This window comes from Chelmon rostratus, chromosome 6 (genome assembly GCF_017976325.1).
Source record: "Chelmon rostratus isolate fCheRos1 chromosome 6, fCheRos1.pri, whole genome shotgun sequence".
Lineage (NCBI taxonomy): Eukaryota > Metazoa > Chordata > Actinopteri > Chaetodontiformes > Chaetodontidae > Chelmon > Chelmon rostratus.
The window spans coordinates 16,839,015-16,859,975 of NC_055663.1; the positions used below are offsets into that span (position 1 = coordinate 16,839,015).

At 44.3% G+C, this 20,961-nt stretch overlaps 1 protein-coding gene across 1 annotated transcript in view; it reads left to right on the forward strand.

Annotated features, from left to right (window-relative positions):
* roraa (RAR-related orphan receptor A, paralog a) overlaps nucleotides 1-20,961 on the forward strand; it is a 178,718-nt gene that overhangs the window by 109,575 nt on the left and 48,182 nt on the right. Inside the window, exon 2 of the mRNA XM_041938262.1 lies at nucleotides 12,299-12,328. Coding sequence (XP_041794196.1) covers nucleotides 12,299-12,328 — 30 coding nt within the window. The remainder of the gene's footprint in view (nucleotides 1-12,298; nucleotides 12,329-20,961) is intronic.

The window sequence follows — 20,961 nt, forward strand, 5'->3', positions numbered from 1 at the left end:
CCACCGGGAAGGTTAGATCTGCCTCTGTTATAGGCCAGCGCTGTGATGGCCGATGCTGGTTCCGGTGTGTAAATTGCAAAATCCCTGCCCTCTGACTGTCCTCTCTGTAACCTGGCTTGGCTGTAGGATGTGTTATCGTGCTGTGCCTTCTGGACAAATGCCCCCTTTTTATCATGTAACATTAGGAGTGTATATTAGGATTGTCATCTTCCTACTTGATAAACCAGAGCCCTTCCTGTTACCTTGTCCGGTTGTTAGTGGAGGACAGTTGTACCGCGAACTGTAACTGACCTCATGAGCCCAGAGGAGGTTCAGTGGTTTGCTCCCTGCCATTAACTTGGCTCTGGAGCTGTTATCACTGACTGTACAAAAGAAGTGGACGTAGCCACTGTGATATCACCCATTGGTTTGCGCTCTACCATTCTGAGGGCTTGAGTGAGGCATTTCGGCCATCGCCAACTTGGTTTTTTGAAGCCTGAAGTTGCTAAATTGGGAGAGGGCGGAGCTAAGTTATCAGCTAATGCTGTTGCTAGTGTTAGCATCGTTAGTAAGGAAAATACTTAATTCACGTTAACTGTGATGCAAACTGGGATGCTAATTTTGGCTAGTGAAAAACAGGCTTGAAACAAAAGAATAAATGAACAGCTGATTCCTTAGAGCGAACAGTTTTAGGTGACCAAAATGTTACAATTAACTTTCACGAACTGAAAAAGCCTGTGAAAGAATCAAAAGTTCTAAGATAAAAAAACACCTTCAACACCCACCTAATGTACACACTGTCACACCTCTGTCCTGCTTTTTTTTGTCTATTTGACTCCAAATGGGACCATAACTTACAAAATTGACATTATGCTGCATTGAATAAGACTTTAAACTAATGATTGAGACCGTAAACTCAGTAGTAGTATGTTTACCGAGGTAATAAAGTAAGGCCATTTTCTCATAGACTTCTTTTTGCCCCCTGCTGGCCAGCAAGAAGAATGCAGAATTAAGGCCAGCCAGACTAATATATATTCATGTTTATGTGCAATAGCGTAAGAATAATACTATAGACAGTAGTAAGCTTTGTAGCAGCATGATACAGTACTGGGATTGTTTAGCTATTAATTCTTAAGAACTAAATTTAACCAAGATTGAGGTTGTATGTACATCAGATATATTAGTGGTTCTCAACATGGGGGGTCAGGACCCCCACAAGGGGTCACAAGATTAATCTGAGGGGTCACCAGCCGGTTAGGAGGATGAAAAAGCAGAAAAAAAAAACGTCTTCTGCACCAAATTGTTTATTTTTTCAGATTTCCCTCTAGTCTTTACTTTTGTCATGTGAAATAACTAGATGATTTAAGATAACAAAAATTGGGAACCACATATATAAATACACAGTATGTATCTTTTCAAAATAAAGAAAAGATAGGATTCCTGTGTTTATCAGCTGTGTACTTACAGTGTTGGTGGAAAGAATGTCTCACAGCCTGAGCATTCAGACTGTGCGCCCTGTGGCATCAAGTTACCTAAGAGTCAATGGGACAAATAAATAACGCAACACAGCTCACTCTGTTGATTACACCATGTGAGTTAGGTTTGTACGCCTCTATCCACGCAGAAGGGAGTCATCATGTCTCCGCTCTGCAGAGCTTTATCCCGTGTTATCCTCCGATTACATTTACATAGAGAATGCAGCAGGGAGGGAGAAGGCAACAAACTGAAGCACACTCCACCTGCACCACAAGAGTCGATGTGTGAAATATATATTCAGTCTTTCATCAGCCTCTTTATCTGCTGCACATGGGTTATCCTCGTGTGTAAAGTCCTCTGTTGTGTTAGCTTTGAAAAAGGAGGAGGAAGCTGTGATCTGTGTTCTATTAATCATAGTCCAGCTCCGTGGCTGTCCCGTTATCACACATGTGTGTAATTACAGGGTATTTGTGCTTTAAGCATGGCTCTGTTGCCTGGAAATGGAAGAGTGGCTCCACTGATGAACTCCCTGCTAATAGGACTACCTTTGATCTGCATGGAGCATGGAGGGCTTACAGAACTCGCAGGTTTTAATTATGAAATACATGAAAAATAGATGCTGCGCTAAGTGCCGACCATGACTGCAGTGAATCACAGTAGAAGCGCGCTTGCTAGTTTGCCTCTGCTTTTCCTTCCTTTATGTCCTCCAGTCCTCAGAAATACCTCAATCCCCAGCTCTCTGACTCAGTTCGCTGCTGCAGAGAAGCAAAAAAGACATTCATTTTCTTCTGCTTATCTGGCTCCAAGTCGTGGTGGCATCAGGCTAAGCAAGGTAGTCCAGACAACCATCTCCCCAGCAACGTTTTCCAGCTCTTCCTGGGGGATCCCTCTCAGACCAGATACAATAATAGCTCCATTATCTTTTGGGTCTACCCTGGGGTCTCCTATTAGTTGGAAGTGCCCTGAAAAACCACCAAGGTTGCCCAAACCCCCTCTACTGACTCCTTTTGATGAAAAGGCACAGTGTCTGACTTCCTCACCCTATATCTAAGGGTGAACCTAGCCAGCTTGTGGAGGAAAATCATTTCGGCCGCATTTATTCACAATCTCATTCTTTCAGTCACTACCCAAAGCTCATGCCCATAGGCGAGGGTTGGCACATAGATCAACTGTTGATCATCTGAATCTAGAGCTTTGCCTTCCAGCTCAGCTCTCTATGAGAGCTAGCACCTGAATTACTGCTGACACGGTGCCAATGTGCCTGTCCATCTCAGGCTCTATTTTGTCCTAACTAGTGAACAAGACTCCGAGATACTTCAACTCTCCCACACTCCCAACCCAGAGGGAGTAGTCCACCATTCTCTGGCAGAGAACCAGGGCCTTGGATACTGAGGTGCTGATTCTCATCTCAACTGCTTCACATTTGCCTGCAAACCTCCCCAGTGTGTGCTGAAGGTCACAGTATGATGAAGCCAGCAGAATCACATCATCTGCATAAACACTCTTCTGAGATCCCCAAACTGGACACCCTCCTGCCCATGGCTGTGCCTTGAGATCCTGTCCATGAATATCACAAACAGAATCTGTGACAAGGGCACACCCACTGGTAATGTGTTTGACTTTGCGCTGAGAATATGGACACTCTCACTTTGGTTATATGTAGACCAGATGGCTCATAGCAGCAGCCCCAGTACCTCATACTCCTCCTCATCCAAGTCCACAAAACACTTGTGAACACTGGATGAACAAACTCCCCTTCCAGCAGCCATGCAAGGGTAACAAGTTAGTCCACTGACCAGGACAAAATCTGCTTTGCTCCTCCTAGGTCTGAGATTCAACAATTGGTCAGAGCCTTCTTTCACCCTGGAATAAACATTCCCGGGGAGGCTGAGCAGTGTGATACCCACCACACAGCACACCTTCTGGTCCCTGTTTTTTAAAATGGGAACCCCCACCCAGGTCTGTCTCTTTGTGACACTGAGGAGGGAGTGTCAACTGAGACAGACCAACAATGTCCAGAGTCTTCAGCAAATCTCATCCATACCTGGCGCCTTGCCTACGGGGAGCTTCTTGACTAGCTCAGAAACCTCTGCTAGTGATTTGGGTCTGAGTCTTGAAAATGTCAAGGTCACGTTCAGGAGTTCCTCAGAGTGCTCATTTCACTGCTGGACACTACCCCTAGTCCAGGTCTATGGTTCTCCTCCCCCACTGAACACAGCCTGAGCCAAGCCCTGCTTTCCTGAGTCCCACACCCAGGTTTTTGATTTGGCAACCGCTGATGACGTAGTCCCTCTGGCCTCCTGATACCCTGCTGCTTCACCCCCAAAAAGCCTCCTTCTTCATCTTGACGGCCTCTCTCACCACTGGCGTCCACCAGGGTTCTTAGGTTGCAGCCACAACAGGCACTGATGACCTTCTGAACTCCTAGCAGTGATGTTTCATTTTGAAAAGTCAGATTTTTAAAAGCCAACATGGCTCAGCTGTAATAATTAATTCCTTGGTTGTGAACACACACACACACACACACACACACACACACACACACACACACAGAGAGAGAGAAATGACAGCTAATATTTTTAACTTACAACCAAGACAATTCCTCTTTTTTTGTGTGTGATTTTTTGTTGCTTTCCTCCTGGTTTCTATTCTCAATAACTGTGCTTTTAATATATATATTTTACATATTTTTCATTCTTTAATTTCCTAATTAAGTCATTAATTTTTTGCTCCGAGCCGCCTGCTAGGAGCAAAAAAGACAAGTCCATGATATTAATTAGTGGATTGACAGACATGTAATTTATCTCAGAGGAAGTTTTCATTACATGGGAGGCTTCAGAGGGGCAGTTTGGCTTATTGGCAAGTGCTAAGACCAGACCTAATGGGGCTGCAGTTCCCTCCCTTTTGAGCAATTAGAGCCAAGTCCTTATCAGCAGAGCCACGAGTCCACTGTTGTGGGACCTTGACTTCCAACACACTCACACAGAGTGATCCTTCCCCATAGACCCTTGTTCATTAGACAAGTGCCTGCTGTACTGTACTTTACTGGATGAGAATTGAGACTGAATGAGTGATGGTAATGAAAGGGTTCCAATATATTTCTGAGTCAGCCTTTGTAGAGGTGATATTAGCTGACATTAGTTTGTCATCAGAGCTCTAGTTCCCCCCCGCTCCAGGTGATTATACAAGCAAGCTTGTGTGTTCAGTCTATTGACAGACCTGGACAGCTCTGGTAAAAGATTGTCACCAACTGTCAGAGCACATATCAACTCACCTATTCGAATCCCATCTTTTCTAACTGCTGTTCTTGATATGTATGAAATGCATACCAAGCGTAGACAGGGGAGTTGAACAAACAAATCTTGAGCAACACTTCATCTGTTAAAGTGACACATACCTTTTGCACAAACAGCCTACCACTGTGGTTTCCTGAAGTAGATGGCCTGTGAATCATCCTTTGCAGCCGTGCATAGAAACAGAAGACAGAGCAAAAACAAAACAAATGAAAACAAGCAATTTCAAGCAAACTGTAGATCTGAGATTCTCCTTATTTAACTGCAGTGTGCTGCGTATTGTGAATATTTAAGCTCTTCTGAATAGGCTAGCCCAAGGGGGCACATCTCTATTGGCCAACTGTAATACTCTTACAACCCATTACTGTAAAAAAAGTGCATAACTGGAGTGTATGCCTCAGGAGCTGTAGGTAATTGTATTCCCTCTTAAGATTTTAATCTGTGTAGAACTCAGGTAATATATTGTAATGTGAATAGAAATAGAAAGTGTTGTCCCTGGGGAACATTGCTGTTGTCTACTACAGAGGCAGAGCAACCTCTAACCTCTACATTGTAGTAATGGGAATTGTGATGTATTTTTCTGTGTGCATTCATTCATTTACACATACTGTAAATAAGGAAAAATATAGAAAGGCGTAGATGATGTTTTTATGTAATTACACCACTTGAAATAAACAGTCTTCTGACAACGTATCCATTTAAAATCTCTGTAGTTAAAGCCTTTATATATATAAGTGTGTAAACACACCCAGTGGTGGCCTGTTCAGACAGCTGTTCGGTGTAGCTCAGTAACAGTAAAGTGAGCCAGGGTGGTCTGCTGAATGTGGTTTGTCTTTATTTATGGTGCGGGCTGAAAGGCTATTGGGTTTCATATGTGGTTGAGGCTGGATCACTGGGAGATTACCGCTGGGCTGGGAACCGCCAGCGCAGAGAGTACACAGAGGCCTGCCTGTGCCCCTGGCCTCACTTTGACCAGCGCCCAGGGCCTTCCTGCATCCGTCAGGCCCCCTGGGACCAGCTTATACTCAGAGGAGAATTACTGTATAGTGCAGCGAGAGTCAGGATCAGAGTGAGCAACATCAGAGCAGCAGAAACATTTTGGCCTTTCACCTGCAATGCTGTACTGAATCGCACAACAAAGCAACTGAATGGAATGCCTCAGTGGTTTCTGGTTGAGCCGCTCCTCAGCGGTTCTTTAGTTTGTAGATGTTTCCTGAATTTTTCTTTCTACACCATAGCTAACCTTTGCTGGTCCTCTGTGCATGTTGCAGATAAATACTGAGCACACAGAGAGAGCAAGAATAAATATTAGTACGACAGTGATATGAACTGTACGGGCTGTTGGTGCCATGTTAGAGCCTTAGTCGTTTTTGGATCTTGCCAGTTTTTTACGTTCTCAGCTAGGTGAACCTGTGCGGCACCGTCTTACCAATAACAATAGCTCTTATCGCAGCGTTCCCTGCGGTACAATTAAAATTCCGTCAGAGTCTTCAATCTGCCTCCCAGCCATGCCTGCTGTTTCTCGGCCCTCCTGGGCCACGTCAATTCCTCTGCTGCAATGTATAATTCACGAGCCACCAAACAGCACTGAGGACTCACCTGGAGACTCACAGGCCCAGCAATGCAGAACTGCACAGGGGGAGACGTTGTACATGGAGTCTGGGAGACATTTGTAGGGGGCGAGGTGCGTGTGACATGGTACCTCGAGTCAGCCAGGGCTTCTATGATCTCAGGGTCACCCTGATAGCATCACTGCTCTATTGGGATCTTCCAGCTTCTTGACTTTCTCAGGAAGGCATGTATGCTTTTTTTCTGCCCTTTCTCCTTTCGTCTTCTGAAAGACAATTGTGGTGTCCTCTAAAACTAATTTGGATGTATATCTTCTATTTGCAGACAATTCCATAGCGATGCATTGGAGTAACCTGTGGAGTCTCGGAGTGGTTGCTTTTAGTTAAAACCAATTAGAAATGACCAGAAATAACAGCGCCTGGAGACAGAGAAGTCATTTTTCTCTTGAGCCTCCCCAGAGAGTTGGCCTCTCCATGGATTAAGTGTTTTAGTATATTAGGGGGCAGCTGATTAGAATCATTGTGCTTTTTTAATCATTAAATTTTTGCACGTATAGTTTATAGCAGTATAATAGCTAATAAGGCTAAGTGTGTCACTGCAAAAGGGAGGATTGTTTAAATGACTTTGTGTATGAAACTTGGCCTTCACAAAGACTGCCAAAGTTAGAACAGCACAGAGGTCCTTGAATCAGCTCATCCATCTTATTTTATGACTTTTGATGAGATGAGCATTAATGCAAGAGCAACCTTGCATCATATCTTTATACTTTGACTGTGCTTTTCACTGTCTGACTCACTGCATTACTTTAAGAGATGTTTTAAATCAGTGTATGAATTGCCTAAGCACACTATCTAAACAAGTCACCTACTGAATATTCTAGTTTCCTTCAAGCCTGAATTTGTGTTGTGTTGAATTTCTTAAACATAAATCACTGCAAAACATGTTTCCTAAACAATTGAGACTGCTTTTGGAGCTTTGTGATGGCTAAGAAGAGAAACACATTAATTGTTTCTAATTATTTTCTCTGAGGAATGTAGCAGCAATTTGTCAGTCGGGCAGGCGGCAGCAGTCAAAAGATGGACTACTGAATGTAGCTACATCTATCATTCTTAAGATGACCATGGCTTAGGCACCGTCATTAACCAGCAACCTCAGGAGTAGCCTAAAATTAACAGTCACATACAACTGCCATCATTAAGACAGGAAAATAACCAAACCTTCTCATTATTGTCTGGTGTTATTTTGTTTTCTATCTGAGAGGCCTTATTAACAGGAGAGAGTATGTACTGCTAGCATTCCCAAGGCCTATGGTGTTGACCCGTAATTCCAGCAGGTATCTAGCTCGTCCCTCACTGGGCCCTCGCTGGCTCTTCCTGCAGCTGGGTCTGTTACGCCGGCTGTGTCCTTGTGTGCGGCGGGCGTGCAGCAGTGGCATGTGGAGCAGGCGGCAGGAAGCGAGCCTCCCTGTCTCCCCAGACTGAACAGTGAATGAGGATAAGTGAGGAGCGCCAGTCAATGAATCAAGCAGCAGGAAGGGAGCAGCCAGGGGGGGAGTGTGACGTCCCCACGGGAGAGGCCTCGCATTAGGAACTTCCTCGTCTGTGTGTTTCTGGCACAGGTTAAATGGATCGCTCCCATTAGCGCGCTGAGAGGACAGCTCCATTATATGAAGGAGACTGTAACTTTGAATGTCACGGTGCAACAACCCCAGAGCACGCCTCGTCTCCCAGGGAGGCAGGGTGACAATAACCATCCATGATAATCATTCCCTGTCAGGCTTTAAGGAACCTGAAATTATGACGTACAGCCTGCCATGCGCCTCAGACTTCATTACAGCGCTGTCACTTTGAGTCGCCTGCGATGGCACGGTGCTCCACAGCCGGCTGCAGCACTGTGGCTGCCAAACCCCAGACTCGCTCTCCTCCTGTCTAAGTGGCATGTTTACAGGATGTGTGCCCCCCCTGCAGATAGATGTGGTGGAGGTTAACCTCCAGTCGCCTGTACACTGCCTCTCTTCCTCTATAGCATAGGCAAAGTCTCATGAGAACATGTGCTGAATTGTTTACCGTTGCAAGGGAAAGTATGACTGATCAAAGGCCACACGGTGACAACTGTCCCTCCTTCCATTATGACAAATGGTAATGTTGAAATTAGAATTCAGCTGCAAGTTCATACACACAACTGGCTTGCCTTTTAACTTTGATTTCTATGATTACCTATATAAATAATGCCCATACAGCACATGGACGTTTTCTAAAAGCCGATCCTCGAGTTAATAGCGTGTTTATAGCAGCCTGTTTGTCAGCCAAGGAGAGCTTCACCTCCACACTGACCTCTGAACCTGCCATCCAGTGGAGAAGACATGAGCTGGCAGGCATTGCCAGTGTCAGTGCCCAGAGCTTACTCCTTCTTTCTCACTGCCTGACTCAGTCATTGGCTTTGTGGCCCCTTGTCCTTGCCACCTCCAATCACAGGGCTCTGAATGACACATAGAGGAGGAAGTGGGCCCGCCAACCTGCCCCTCCTACTTCCTCTAACCTGCATAGCAACAGGCCAAATGAGCCTTTGCTGTAAAAGACAGAACAGTTTTTCTGCAGCTGAGAACACGTTAATGAAGAGAATAGTTTTCATATCATTAGGTGTTTGGAAGTCAGTGGATGAGAGACAAACAGTAGTTGATGGGACTGTGCTGGCTGTTTCTTTTTGGAGTTTGTGATGCACATACGTGGTGTAACTTCTCTCCGTCTGTGCATCTGGTTTTATTGACTTAATCCAATGGGTCGCTTTGGAGTTTTTGACCATTAGTGGCACTGTAGAGAGATTATTTGTTGAGCTGTTCCCTGCAGAACGCACATGAAGACACACTCGCACACCACAAGCATTAGGTTAATGTGGTAACCCTTTCTGCTGACAGCAGAGGGTGGGTCTTACTTGTTGACAGATGCCAGTAACAGGTAGCAATGTGGACAAAAAAAAGAGAGGAAAAAGGTGACCGCTGGACGGATTAAATAATGCAGGCTACAAAACAAATAAGCAAATTTTCACGAGGAAGTAAATGTATTCAACATGTTTTTAGGCCCTTAGGAAACGTCCAAAGTCCAGTAAACAAAACGGTTTGTTTACACTGGAAATTCCCCAGAGTACCTTTACAATAAATATCCCTCCTTAAACAGACTTCGGTTTGTGACGCATTCTGATTTAGCGTGTTCCCGAGTGAGGCAACAGAAGTTTACTCAGTATCAGCACAATACCATAATAAAAAGCAACTCATCAAGTCAAATTTATGTTGGTCTTAATCTTAATAGATAGCTTAACAGATAGTTCATTTAGTGATTACAGAATAAGGTTCATTCATTACTGCAGCTTTGATCTTTGAAAATCTGGAAACATGAGCCTTCACAGTGGCCTAGATATTGATCTTTCTTGACTTGATTTGACTTGAACAGTATCAGTGTGGTCTGTGTGGCTAACCTTCTGCAAAAACACAAATATACTCTATGCATAACATCACACAAACGTGTGTGTCTTTCATGTCCTTTCTCATGATCATTTCGCAAAGCAAATGGTTTTTTAAAGATCTGTGGTCAGACGAAGTCACTTTTGTTAACACCTCAGAGGAAGACAGATTGTAGTTTTGAATTCTCTGTCTCTTTCTGCACCTTCTGTATGTCGCCATACTCCCTTTAAATAGTCTGAGAATGTCTGTTTAATGTGTCTGTAGAAGTGAAAGGTTTGACAAAAAGCCAGGAAAAAGTTGCTTATTTGCTATTTCCTTCTAATACAGTTTCCACTAAGTGCACCAGCAATGTTCCTTACATGGTTTAAGAAGTTGTCTTACCCATTAGAACAAAGAGCCATTTAATTCCGTAATAAAGGCTTTTACAGCTTCCTTGTCTTGCAGCACCTTGACCCCCACTGGTTTCCACGTAGTTTGATTGGAGTGTAGAATTAAGACTGGATTACTGTTTATTTTGACTGCGTAATGTCACAGTTGGACAGAACAGAAGCATTTGGCCCTGAGCACGGGAACAATGCTAGAGCTCCATCACAGACTGCTGGCCCCTAGGTGACTGTTTTCCCTCTTTCTGCTCAGTGGAGTTGATATCAGTTATGTGTTTCTGTGTGTATGTCTATAGGAGGCTGAAGGGCTTATTTGTTTTCCCCCTCGTTGCTCTTTGACTCGTTTCCCCTCAAACGTGTCTGAAACATTGTTATCTCCGGCCAGACGCCTTTTTCACAGAGAGTTATTGAATCATGTCAGCTCGCCGTCCCCCGAGTTTCAAATGCAAGCTGTAGAAAAATTAGCCATTGCTTCCGCATGACAAGTGGGATCTATTAGTGTGCTATCGCCCTGCAAAGCATGAGCATCCAGCGGGCCGCTGGGGACCACGGCTGGCTGTGCGCTCGTCCGCGTCAGGCTCCCGGGGCATTAGAGCAATGTTGCAGGCAGGAGAAGCAGCCGGAGTCACAGCAAGAACCGAAGTGGCTCATCCGATGAGTTGACACCCAAAGGGGCGAGGAAGGGCAGCACGAGCAGTGGCAGCCCAGCTCCACCTCAGCCAGATCTGACTCACGCTGGTCAGTCTGAGCACTTGTTTGATGGGCGGTTTGTAACCACGCACATCCCTACGTGCCTCTCATCTATAGTTTATCAGATCTCATCTGCTGCTCCAACCTTTCTAAGAGGTTTACAATAAACTGGTGAGTTTAAATTGTAAGTCTAAAGATGAGAATAATTTAGATCTTTACTCTTCTACGCCTCAGTGCTCATTTAGCTGCAGCACCGCTTGCTAAAACGTTTGATCCAGTATGATTCTGCATGTTCGGAGGGCTGCTCAGGGTGTCTTACTGATTTAAGCAATTACCATCCAAACTACCTGCTTGGCTAGAATACTGGAATCCTTCGTCGACTCCACCACAGGCCTCTCTGGAAACAAGTGACATTATAGTCATGTCATGTTGACCCTGCCATAGCACAGCATTATCAGTGCCTTGAGCAATCGACTGATCCAAGCATCTGAGATGGCATTTCTTGAAAAAGTTATCTTTTTAAGGTGTAGATTAATATTCAACTAACTGGTTTCACGACTTGAAATGATTAATAATTAATTATGTTGTTTGCAATGGTGCAAAAAAACAGCTCTTACACTTAGTAAAGGTGTGCCACAGCAGTCTGTTTTGGGCCCTCTCTCTTTTTCTATAAATCTTTATCTATAAGGTGTTGCTTGAAAAACAGCTGTTTTTCTCTGATCAGGTCCCACAGTTCAGGAGTTTTTAACTTTAACTGTTACACATTTTCAATCTAAACCAGTTTTGAATACAAAGACATGTACAACTGAAACTACATACACAAAATTCCATTAAAATTGTTGAAGTGTTGTTAAATGTTACATGTAATTGTTTTCTTTATATCCAGACTTGATTGGCGTTGTGTACATTAATTTGTGACTAAATTCTAATTGTGTCATTTGCTTTCACATACATTTTTTTTGTGCAAAGACTCTCTTGAAAAAGGCACCCTGATCTCAATGAGACTACCTGTTCAAATAAAGGATTAATTAACTAACACTGAGGTCAAAGTGCCGCCATCCTGCTCTGGGCCACAGGCTTAGTCATGTGCTCAGGCCCAATCAGTGTGGCTGCTCAACACATTAGCATTCCAAATGTTGTTTGTTTTAGTATAATTTTTCATTTACTGCCCGCAGAGCACAGAGTCTCAGCCACCTTGTCGTGGATGTTGATGTAGCATGGCCGCAGGTCAGACACCAGCCTACACACATAATTGCCCTGGGCCTGCCACGTCAGTGACCTTGGACAGTGGCAGTCTGTTGGACCACAGGGTCTGCCCCTTCATCGCCATGATCACTATCAGTTAGCTACTGTATAAACAGAGCTCCATGTAAATTATGGTTTGCGCTGGCTATTTTGCTGTTGTTTTGTATCTACACTGTTTTCATGGTTTGTTTGTTTTCTCTTTGCAGGTATCTCAGTAACAAAGAAGACACATACATGTGAGTACAGAGATTCTTTACAATTTTAAAAATGTAATTTCATTCTATGACAAATTCTACAGTCTTAAGGTGGAAAAAAACTATACTCCCTACCTCACATACAGTGGAGATAAGATCATCTTGTTTCTGTGTTGACTCTTCTTTCACCAGTGCCTATATACAAGTTAGTTGCCTGCATTGTAATAAATCAATCCCTTCAATTATATCTGTGCCATCCACTTTCACTAGTTCGCCTTTTTCCATCCTGGAGAGAATTTGATAATAACCACAGAGAGGAAATTAAAATGCTATGCAGTCTTATGACTGTTTGATAATCACGCACACAGTCGAAGCAGGCACTGTGCTAAAAGCGCTTCTTTGTTTTCTGCAAGGCCGTGCAGCTGAACAACGCGGATGTGGTGTTGTGTGGTGGTTTGTAACCTCTGAGGCTGCATTAACTACCAAGAGTTTGTGTTCTTCCAGCACAGATCATATCACCGAAATTGAAAGATACAGACACAGTGTGTGACACATGTCTCACATGTGAGATGCAAGACTTCTTTGTGCACTACAACAATAGTACACAGGCTTTTCTAACCACCACTGCCTTTTCAATTTCAGTCTGCTCATGAAGAATTGATGAACAGTCAAACCTGCAGAAATCAATGATTTCCAAGAGATTTGTACTGTATTTTGACATGTGTGAAGTGCAATCGAAAAGGCATGTAAAAACACTTTTGTGTTGTGTACCGCAGTGTGTGTGTCTGTGTGTGCGCGCATCTATGCGTGTGTGCTCATATCCCACTGTGTGAATGGAAGAAACTAGCCCTGAAGGCTATCCTTTCGCTCTGATCACTCTGATGAAACTTGTGGAGAGGGACGGCCAGAGGGCTTTTCTGTAAGAGCGGTCGGAGTGCTTCAGATTGTGAGAGGCTGCATCTCGCCCTGTAAAACACCCTGGCTCTTTCTTACATCAGACAGCGGGGCAAAGGATGTGATCTTCTATGCTAGACAGCTCTACCTTACTCAAACAGCCCCGTCAAAACAGCAGCATGATTGTGTGTTAAGCTATTTGCTTGTCTGGAGGGCCTATGGGTTTTTTTTGTTGGATATGTGTGTGTGTGTGTGTGTGTGTGTGTGTGTGTGTGTGTGTGTGTGTGCATGTTCGTGTTTGTGTCAGGATATCTTCAAGGTAAAACAGAAACGCTTTGACCCACCATCCACCGCCCCACTATCTTAATTAGTGCGGCGCTAAGCACCTCTACACCGGAAGGGGGCTCAAATCAAAGAGCATGATTTAAGAGTCTTGGGTTCAAAGCCCTGGGCAGAGACTGGACTACGCTGTCTCATTTTCAGTGAGAAATATTCAAATCTTGTCCATGTGAGGAAATCAAAGTAAAGCCCCTTAACAAGTAGTTGATTGCTGTGCCTCACAGACAGGAAGCAGCTGTAGAACCTTGTCAGAGCTGTGTGCACAAGAAGACGTTCAAGGGCCAGTTAATGGTCATTGAGAGTGTGGAGGGAAGGTCTTTTTCAGAGAAGCCTGGTGATTATATGGCTGGTGGAGTGATAATGAGGGAGATCGCTCAGCCCTACATGGTTATAGTCAGGCTGTGGATCTATTTCTGTTCTCGGAGTGAAAACATTGGCTTCCCCACTACACCAGTCCGCGCTGCCGCTCGTAATGTGAGCTTGGCAGTCTTCGCTTGTATGTGTATGTGTGTGCAAGCGTGTGTGTGTGTTTAGGAGGTCTTCCCAGTCCAACCCAGACCACAGGGATGGGCCGTGTCTCTGACTAACTCCCCACTCTGCCTGAGTGATCAAACTGCTGGAAGCTCCCTGCCATGCCTGTCCCCTCATCAATATAAATTACAGGGGCAGCTGTTCACTGGCAGACTCCTCTCCTCTCCCCTTGTCTCCTCTCCTCTCCCATCTTCCTTTCCTCCACTCCCCTCTTCCATCCACCCGACTGGACTAATCATTGAGCCATCAGAAGGTGAAGTATTCTAAATGAAAACAGATACTTATATTATTTTCACTGTGATGTCCTCTCCCCATTCTGGCTGCTCTAATGAATTGTTGTAGATTTACTGTCCGAGGCAGCGGCCTCTCCTCTCTCTCGGTCTCCCCTTCTTTCTTCATTCCCCCATAAGGGGCGGCCCCACGCCAACACTTGCTTTTACCACAAGGCTGTAATTCTAAGCAAGAAGGCAGCTGTGGTTTTCCTGCACATTTCCCTGACAGTTTTACATATTCTCTGTTATGTGGACTTTTTGCAGCTGCTGGCAAATCCCCAAAACTGCCTCTTTCAAAAAGAGGCGACCGCAAAACATCAGGGGTTTAAGTTTCGCATTGTTGTTTGTTTGTTTTTTCCTACTTCGATGGTGGACACCAGATACACGCCGTCACCTTCTCCTGCCTCGGCTGGGCGGTGTTGCTGTGAGATGAGTTTCTGTTTGGACCTGTTGAGAGAGATGGTGTGGAGCTGAGGATCAGATGCAGCAGCTGATTACACCGAGATTAGACGTCTCACCTCTAATCTACCATCAGCAGTCTGGGGCTCTGTCGCACAGCTCGGATGGCAGAGAGCTAGCTAACACACACACAAACACACACATACACAGGTCGTGTTGCCAGGATGCTCTTCCTCTAACAGAGCAGATCTCCTGATTACCTTGAGCTCATGCTCTTCCTCTCTCTTGCAGCTGTAGATGTACAATAAACTGACTGTGTGGCTGACTGTTCAGGCTGTCACACGCAACAAGACAAAGACTTGCATATGCACACAAGTCATGTGGTTTTTGTTTTTTTTTACGGTTTGCTTTGTAAAGCATTAAACAGAACATACAAGATAAAGACTCAAATATATCCAAATAACAAAAAACCCTTATAATACTATAATAAAATGAAATAAAATTTAAGCATCACAATTTAAAGCACTTTTCGCACATTGTTATTTGATTTCATTATATTTCACAGTTTTTCGTGTTATTCTGCCAACCCCGAGTATTAATGTGTAGTGTATGTGGTGTGTGTCTGAGTTTAGATTGGAAACAGAGTGGCCAGAGGGAGGCAGTAGTACAAACGTACCTCCAGGAAAAGAGAAAAGGAGACAGACGAGGCTTCCTCTCTCTCCAGCCTTACAGATGCGTAGTAGAGAGTCCCATCTTTTTCACCCTATATTTATCTCCATTGTGGTGACAGACTCCTTACACTGATTGAGAAACATTGCCTCGCTCCTGCATCTTCATTTATTTGCTAGCAGCTTGTATTGAGTTTCTCTCGTCAAGAGATCCGCGCTCACATAGTACCAGATGATTTAGATTCTTCTGCACTGCCTTAGAAAAACAGTGCAGAGTTACAGTGAAATTAGTCATCAGTCATTGAGACTCACTCAGAGTTATGAAGCCAGAGATTGCAGATTCCATGCCTTTGTGCATTTGAAATTTCTCTCATAAAAGTAGTCTGGTGTATGTTTGGGGAAAATATGCTAACAGCATTATTAATCCCAATAATGCTCTCTGTGTTCACATAGCACAATGACAGCTTTTACCCCTGTAAAGCATCTGCTTTGCCTTCAAACGACATGGCGGATCCCGCTCCCGTTTCTGAGTTGTGGAATACTAATGCATTGGCTCTGTGAGTTGAGGTATTTTCAGTTAATCAAACATGAGATTTATGGTCCTTAATAGGGCTGTACATTGCCAATTTAGGAGAATAATATGTCCCAGTTGCTGTCTAATTTTGCTTGGCAACAGGCGCACTCCTGTGGAATCGCCCGGGGCAGTGTGAGTTGTCTCTGCATAGCTCAGTGTTCCATGCTCTGTGGTTGTTTGAAGGTATTTCATCACATTGTTGCCTTGATTCAGCTCTGTGGGGATTTGTTAGTTGCACTCATGTGGGAAGTGCATCCAGTACATTGTTAAGCTAGGGCTGATAATGAAGATCAGCCAGCCAGAGTCCCCTGAGCTACGCGGAGAGAGATAGTCTAGTGAGACGCGCAGCACAGACATAGTGGAGCAGGACGAGCGCGCACAGCAATACACACAGACGCAGAGGAATCATCAGCACAAAGCATACAGCGCTGAGCTGTGCTGTAGTGTATTACAGTAACAATACAGTAAGCACATACAACGCATTAGATCATTATCAAATATGTTATACTCTGTTGTTCTTACTAAACGCTACTCTGAGTTTATAAAATTGCCCTTATTACGTTTAAACGTTGGTTGAGCAGCGTTGCAATCATTTTAATGTTGTTGCCTCTTTGTTAGGATTGAAATTGACAATGCAGGGCCCCACTAAGCGCAGCCGCTCTTTCTGTGGAAAGTTATTTGATTCTCAGCGTGGTACTAGAACTCGTTGTTTCCTCTTCTCCCAGAGCAACATTGAACGCTTAAATTGACACAATCTTTTCCTCCCTCTGTACTGTAGGTTATGTTTCATCTTACTCTATTTGTTTGTTCCACAAAAAAAGAGTATTTTCTTTTTGGACATTTTGGTTTAATCTATAATAGACGGCTATTTTTTTTTTTTTTTTTTTTTGAAATAGGTCAGTGTAATCACAACAGTGAGGGATGGACAGTCACTGTAAAAGGGAAATCAATAGAGCTATCTATTTGTCGTAAACCAGGCCAGCATGATTTTTCTCCATTTTTCCTCTGCTGCCATACTTTTTCCTCTCCAACACAATATGGCAGGCCCTCATTTTTCAGTAAAAGCATTATGTCTGCCATTTTGTAAAATTGCAAATGGCCTTTGTATGTGCACTTTCTTTGCATACGTTTCTGTGGGTAGGGACGCTTCTTTTTATCACCTCCTGGGGGCCCAGGGGTGTTTTATAAGGAGAGTGGTGAGGGGAACCGTGGGGGTGCACGGCAGCTTTTTGTGGGTGTGCTTCGCTTTTGTTGGCTCTTAATCTGGTTCTTCTCTTGGTGCCGGCCCTTTCAGAGAATTTGAGCCGGAGCGAGGAGAGGCCTCGTCAGCTTTTCCTCGCCCTTTCCCTTTTGTGTCTCACCCAAAACTGAAAGGCCCTGTCTTGAAGTGTTGTCAGACCAGAAAACAAGAGTAAGTGACATGTGACAAGCACACAATGCTCGGATGTTCCAGCCAAAGTAAGTGGCCCCATCTGCTGTGGGCGATTTCTCTTCCGCCGGCTGTCTGCCACCTCAGGTGAGAGGGGCCAGGGCGCGAGGGCTGCGCCGAGATGGTGGCGTCTGCCAGGGGAAGCAGTTGGCAAGGCTGGGAGGGCACGGCCGGCCCCGCGCTTGCCGCGGCGAGCGGTCGGCCAGCCTTTGCACGAGCGCAGGTTATCCGTCACTCATCAGGTTTCCGATGCCTCATCACTTTCCCATGGTGTGCACGCATTCAGCACAGGACAAGAGTGTCAGCATGTAATGAAAGGTTTGATTCATGGAGGGCGACAGAGGCGTAGGTCATGGAGCTCCTCCAGATATGATCCTGACTGATGTTGATGGGGGAGCTTCAAGATGGGGGCCATAATTAAATGTCCTTGTGCCATCGTCAAGTTCCTCAGTTCCACAGCCTCTAACATAGACCGTCCCCTCGTGCTGAGAGCTTATCACTCTGACCAGCATGTATCTGATATTGATCGTCTTCACTTCTCACTGAAGTGCACTTTGAGATAAATTATACTGAAGCAGAGAGAGAGAGAAAAAAAAGTCATTGTCAGAAATATTCCATTGTGGGTTTTTTTAGGATATGAAAATTCTGATGCAACATCATGCATGAATAAAGGCGGGTAAAATTAACATATATAATTTAAATCCTGAATTATTCAGAAGAATGTTGTTGAATAAACCATGCAACGAGTAAGATGTCCCCTATAATAAAATTCTTTTGAAATATCTTGTAAGCACCAGTTCAGGATCAATAATAGTCATCGAGTGCATCAAAGAAAAAAAAAAAGAAGATATGTTGGGACGAAACACAACAAACTAGACTGTTTGCATAGCGAGCATCAAATGTGTATTGAAACTCAATTAGATACATTTCGAGTGAGGATCATGTGTTTCCGACAAATAATGTCATTCTTCTCAGAAGCTAACGTAGAAAAAAAAAGTTACATCCTCAGAGAAGAAAGCAGAAGTGCTCACAGAAGCTTTCCGTGATATTATACATTGACATTTGTGCTGATCGCATTGTGCACATTTTGTTGAATCTGCTTTATTAGAGAAATGCTGTTTTTTTCCCCCCCTCCGTTGCTATTAATTTGTGTTTCTGTGGGCGTGCAGCACGAGAACAGAGAGATGTGGTTAACCCATTGTGAAGTTAGCCGTCATCATTAAGATTCTACAGATAACAGGCATGCGGATTTCTACTGCTCAGCATTATAGGATTCCAGACATCAAAGGCAGGTTTTCATTCTACTGTGTCTGCGGCAGGGCGAGGAAAGAAGAAAAAACGGGAGAGGAGATATGGAGTCAGGAAAGTAAGGCAGATTGGGAGAAGAGAGGAGAGCATGTATACGTACCTGCGCCAGTCAGGTGACACATAATGTGTTTGCTGCCACACAGGGTCCCTCCTGCATAGTTAGCTCCTTGCTAAATTGGCGTCCTCTCTGATTAAGTGGCACAGTCCTTAATAACACTGTGGCTGACTGCAGGTTGGTTCACTCTAAAGATCAAGTTCATTTCTCACCATGGTTATTAAAGCGCAGCTCTGCGTAATTCAAATCAATTCGCTTCTGTTTTTCCTAACAACACTGTCAGCTCATGCTCTCCGTAACCTCATCTAATCACTGCAAAGGTGCCGTCAATAACGTGTCTCTTTGTACAAATCTTGTAATACTATTTCCAGTTCTGTTCCACAGATATTACAATGAAGTTCCACTTAATTCAGATTACATTCTCTTTCAGCGTGGTGCCATTATGTTTTTTTTTTTTTTTATGCCATTACATCAGAATGAGCTGTTCTACAGTGAGAGTATTGAATGTACAAGAGAGAGAAATATGCTGTTCTCCAGTATTGTGCTGGATTACAGAATCAAGGTCGACTCACAAGACACAGAGCAGCATTATCCCTTAATCCTGTGTTTTGGTTTCAAATAGCCTTTTTACACCTAATCTTCACAAGTAAAATGACAAACATGAATACTGAGGTAGGTATTTAAATGTGCATTACCTGCAATGGTAAGGTCAAAGGCTTACGCTGACTTAAAGTGGCTCTGTATTTTGCAAAAATACAGGCGATCATGTGTTTGCCACGTATTTTGTTGCGGCTGTGTTACAGAAGACTGGGGAGTCTTGTGATGAAATTCCCTCAGGCGGTTTCACATGGATAAGCCTGGGAACTTTTCATCCAAACTATGAATCATTTCTTGTTTGTTTTTCTATTTTTTTCCCCTTTTTACACTATTTAATATTTTGAGTAAGGATACTATTTCCCCCTTCCTTTAACCTCTCACCAAGTTTAATGTGGCCCGGCCACCGACAGGACAGGCTTCACTGAGTCGACAGATGTGTGTAGTGAGTACACCAGTTACAGCGCCGAGGCAGTGTCTCCCCTTGACCAGGCTGGTCTTAGTGTGTCCGTCAGGCTCAGCTGTGGCAGAGCTGGAGGAAACTTAAAGGTGCTGTGAAAGACTAAAAGTGGGCCAGCCGCTGCTGCCTCCTGTTGACCTACCTTGTTCAGAGGGTCCAGGTACAGACTGATGACAGGACTCCTCCTCAGCGGACCACATTACTAATGTGTGAGGGTGCAAGAGGAGCACACCCAGTGATGAATCACTCCCCTGCACCCATGGCATCCTCATAAGTCAAGAGTAAAAGTGTTGAGAGTGCGCTCAGTAAAAGAGCTCCTTCGTCCCGTCCAGCATAGAGAAACTCCATCCAGGCCCGGTGGAAGAGGGGCAGGGGGAAGGCTAAGTGGTGCACGTCGCACATAGCCTGAAGATCTCCCTCAATCTTGAGGAAAACAGTCCCTCCAGTGGGTCACTTGTATTTATAAAGCTCACAGAACTTTCCAAAAGTTCCTTCCATGCTTGAACAGGGCTGCGTTTCAGTAGATGAGAGTAATCTGCATTGTGTTGATCTGGACCGCCTCACCGGACGGCATTACCTGAAGTCACTGAGAGAACATTAAATATGTGTTGGTTTAAGCTAAAACCGTTTTCTTCCGAGGTTTTCTGCACCGAGCGGTCACAGGAAAAAGCCTCAGCCTCATTACTCACTCTGGTGTTTCAATAGAGGGAATAATGGCGAAACTGTTTCGGCCTCAAAGCGGAGGAAAAATCGAGCAATTTAGAGGTTTTTAAAATAGATGCTATCTTATTGAAAACAAATCCATTGATGCAAATCTTGCACATCACAGTTTGCGTCTGTGTTTTCTTCTTTTCTTCTAGCCTTAAGCCAGAAGGTTAACTATTTTAGTTTACGCGCCTACCTCCCCCCAGAGCTGGTGTCGGGCTATATTGGTGATGTTGGGGGAGTGTGTAAGTTTGACGCTAGGTAATACATCACACACTCCGGGGGGTCTCCCTGGTATGCTCCTCAATAATGAAGTTCATTCGTTAACTTCTCCCTCAAAGGCCAAGTTCCCCCGCTGCCCTTTTCAGCAGCCATTGCGACTCTTACCGGAGTCACCCTACCAACAGGAAAAAAAAAAAACACATCATCATGCTTTTCTCCTTGACA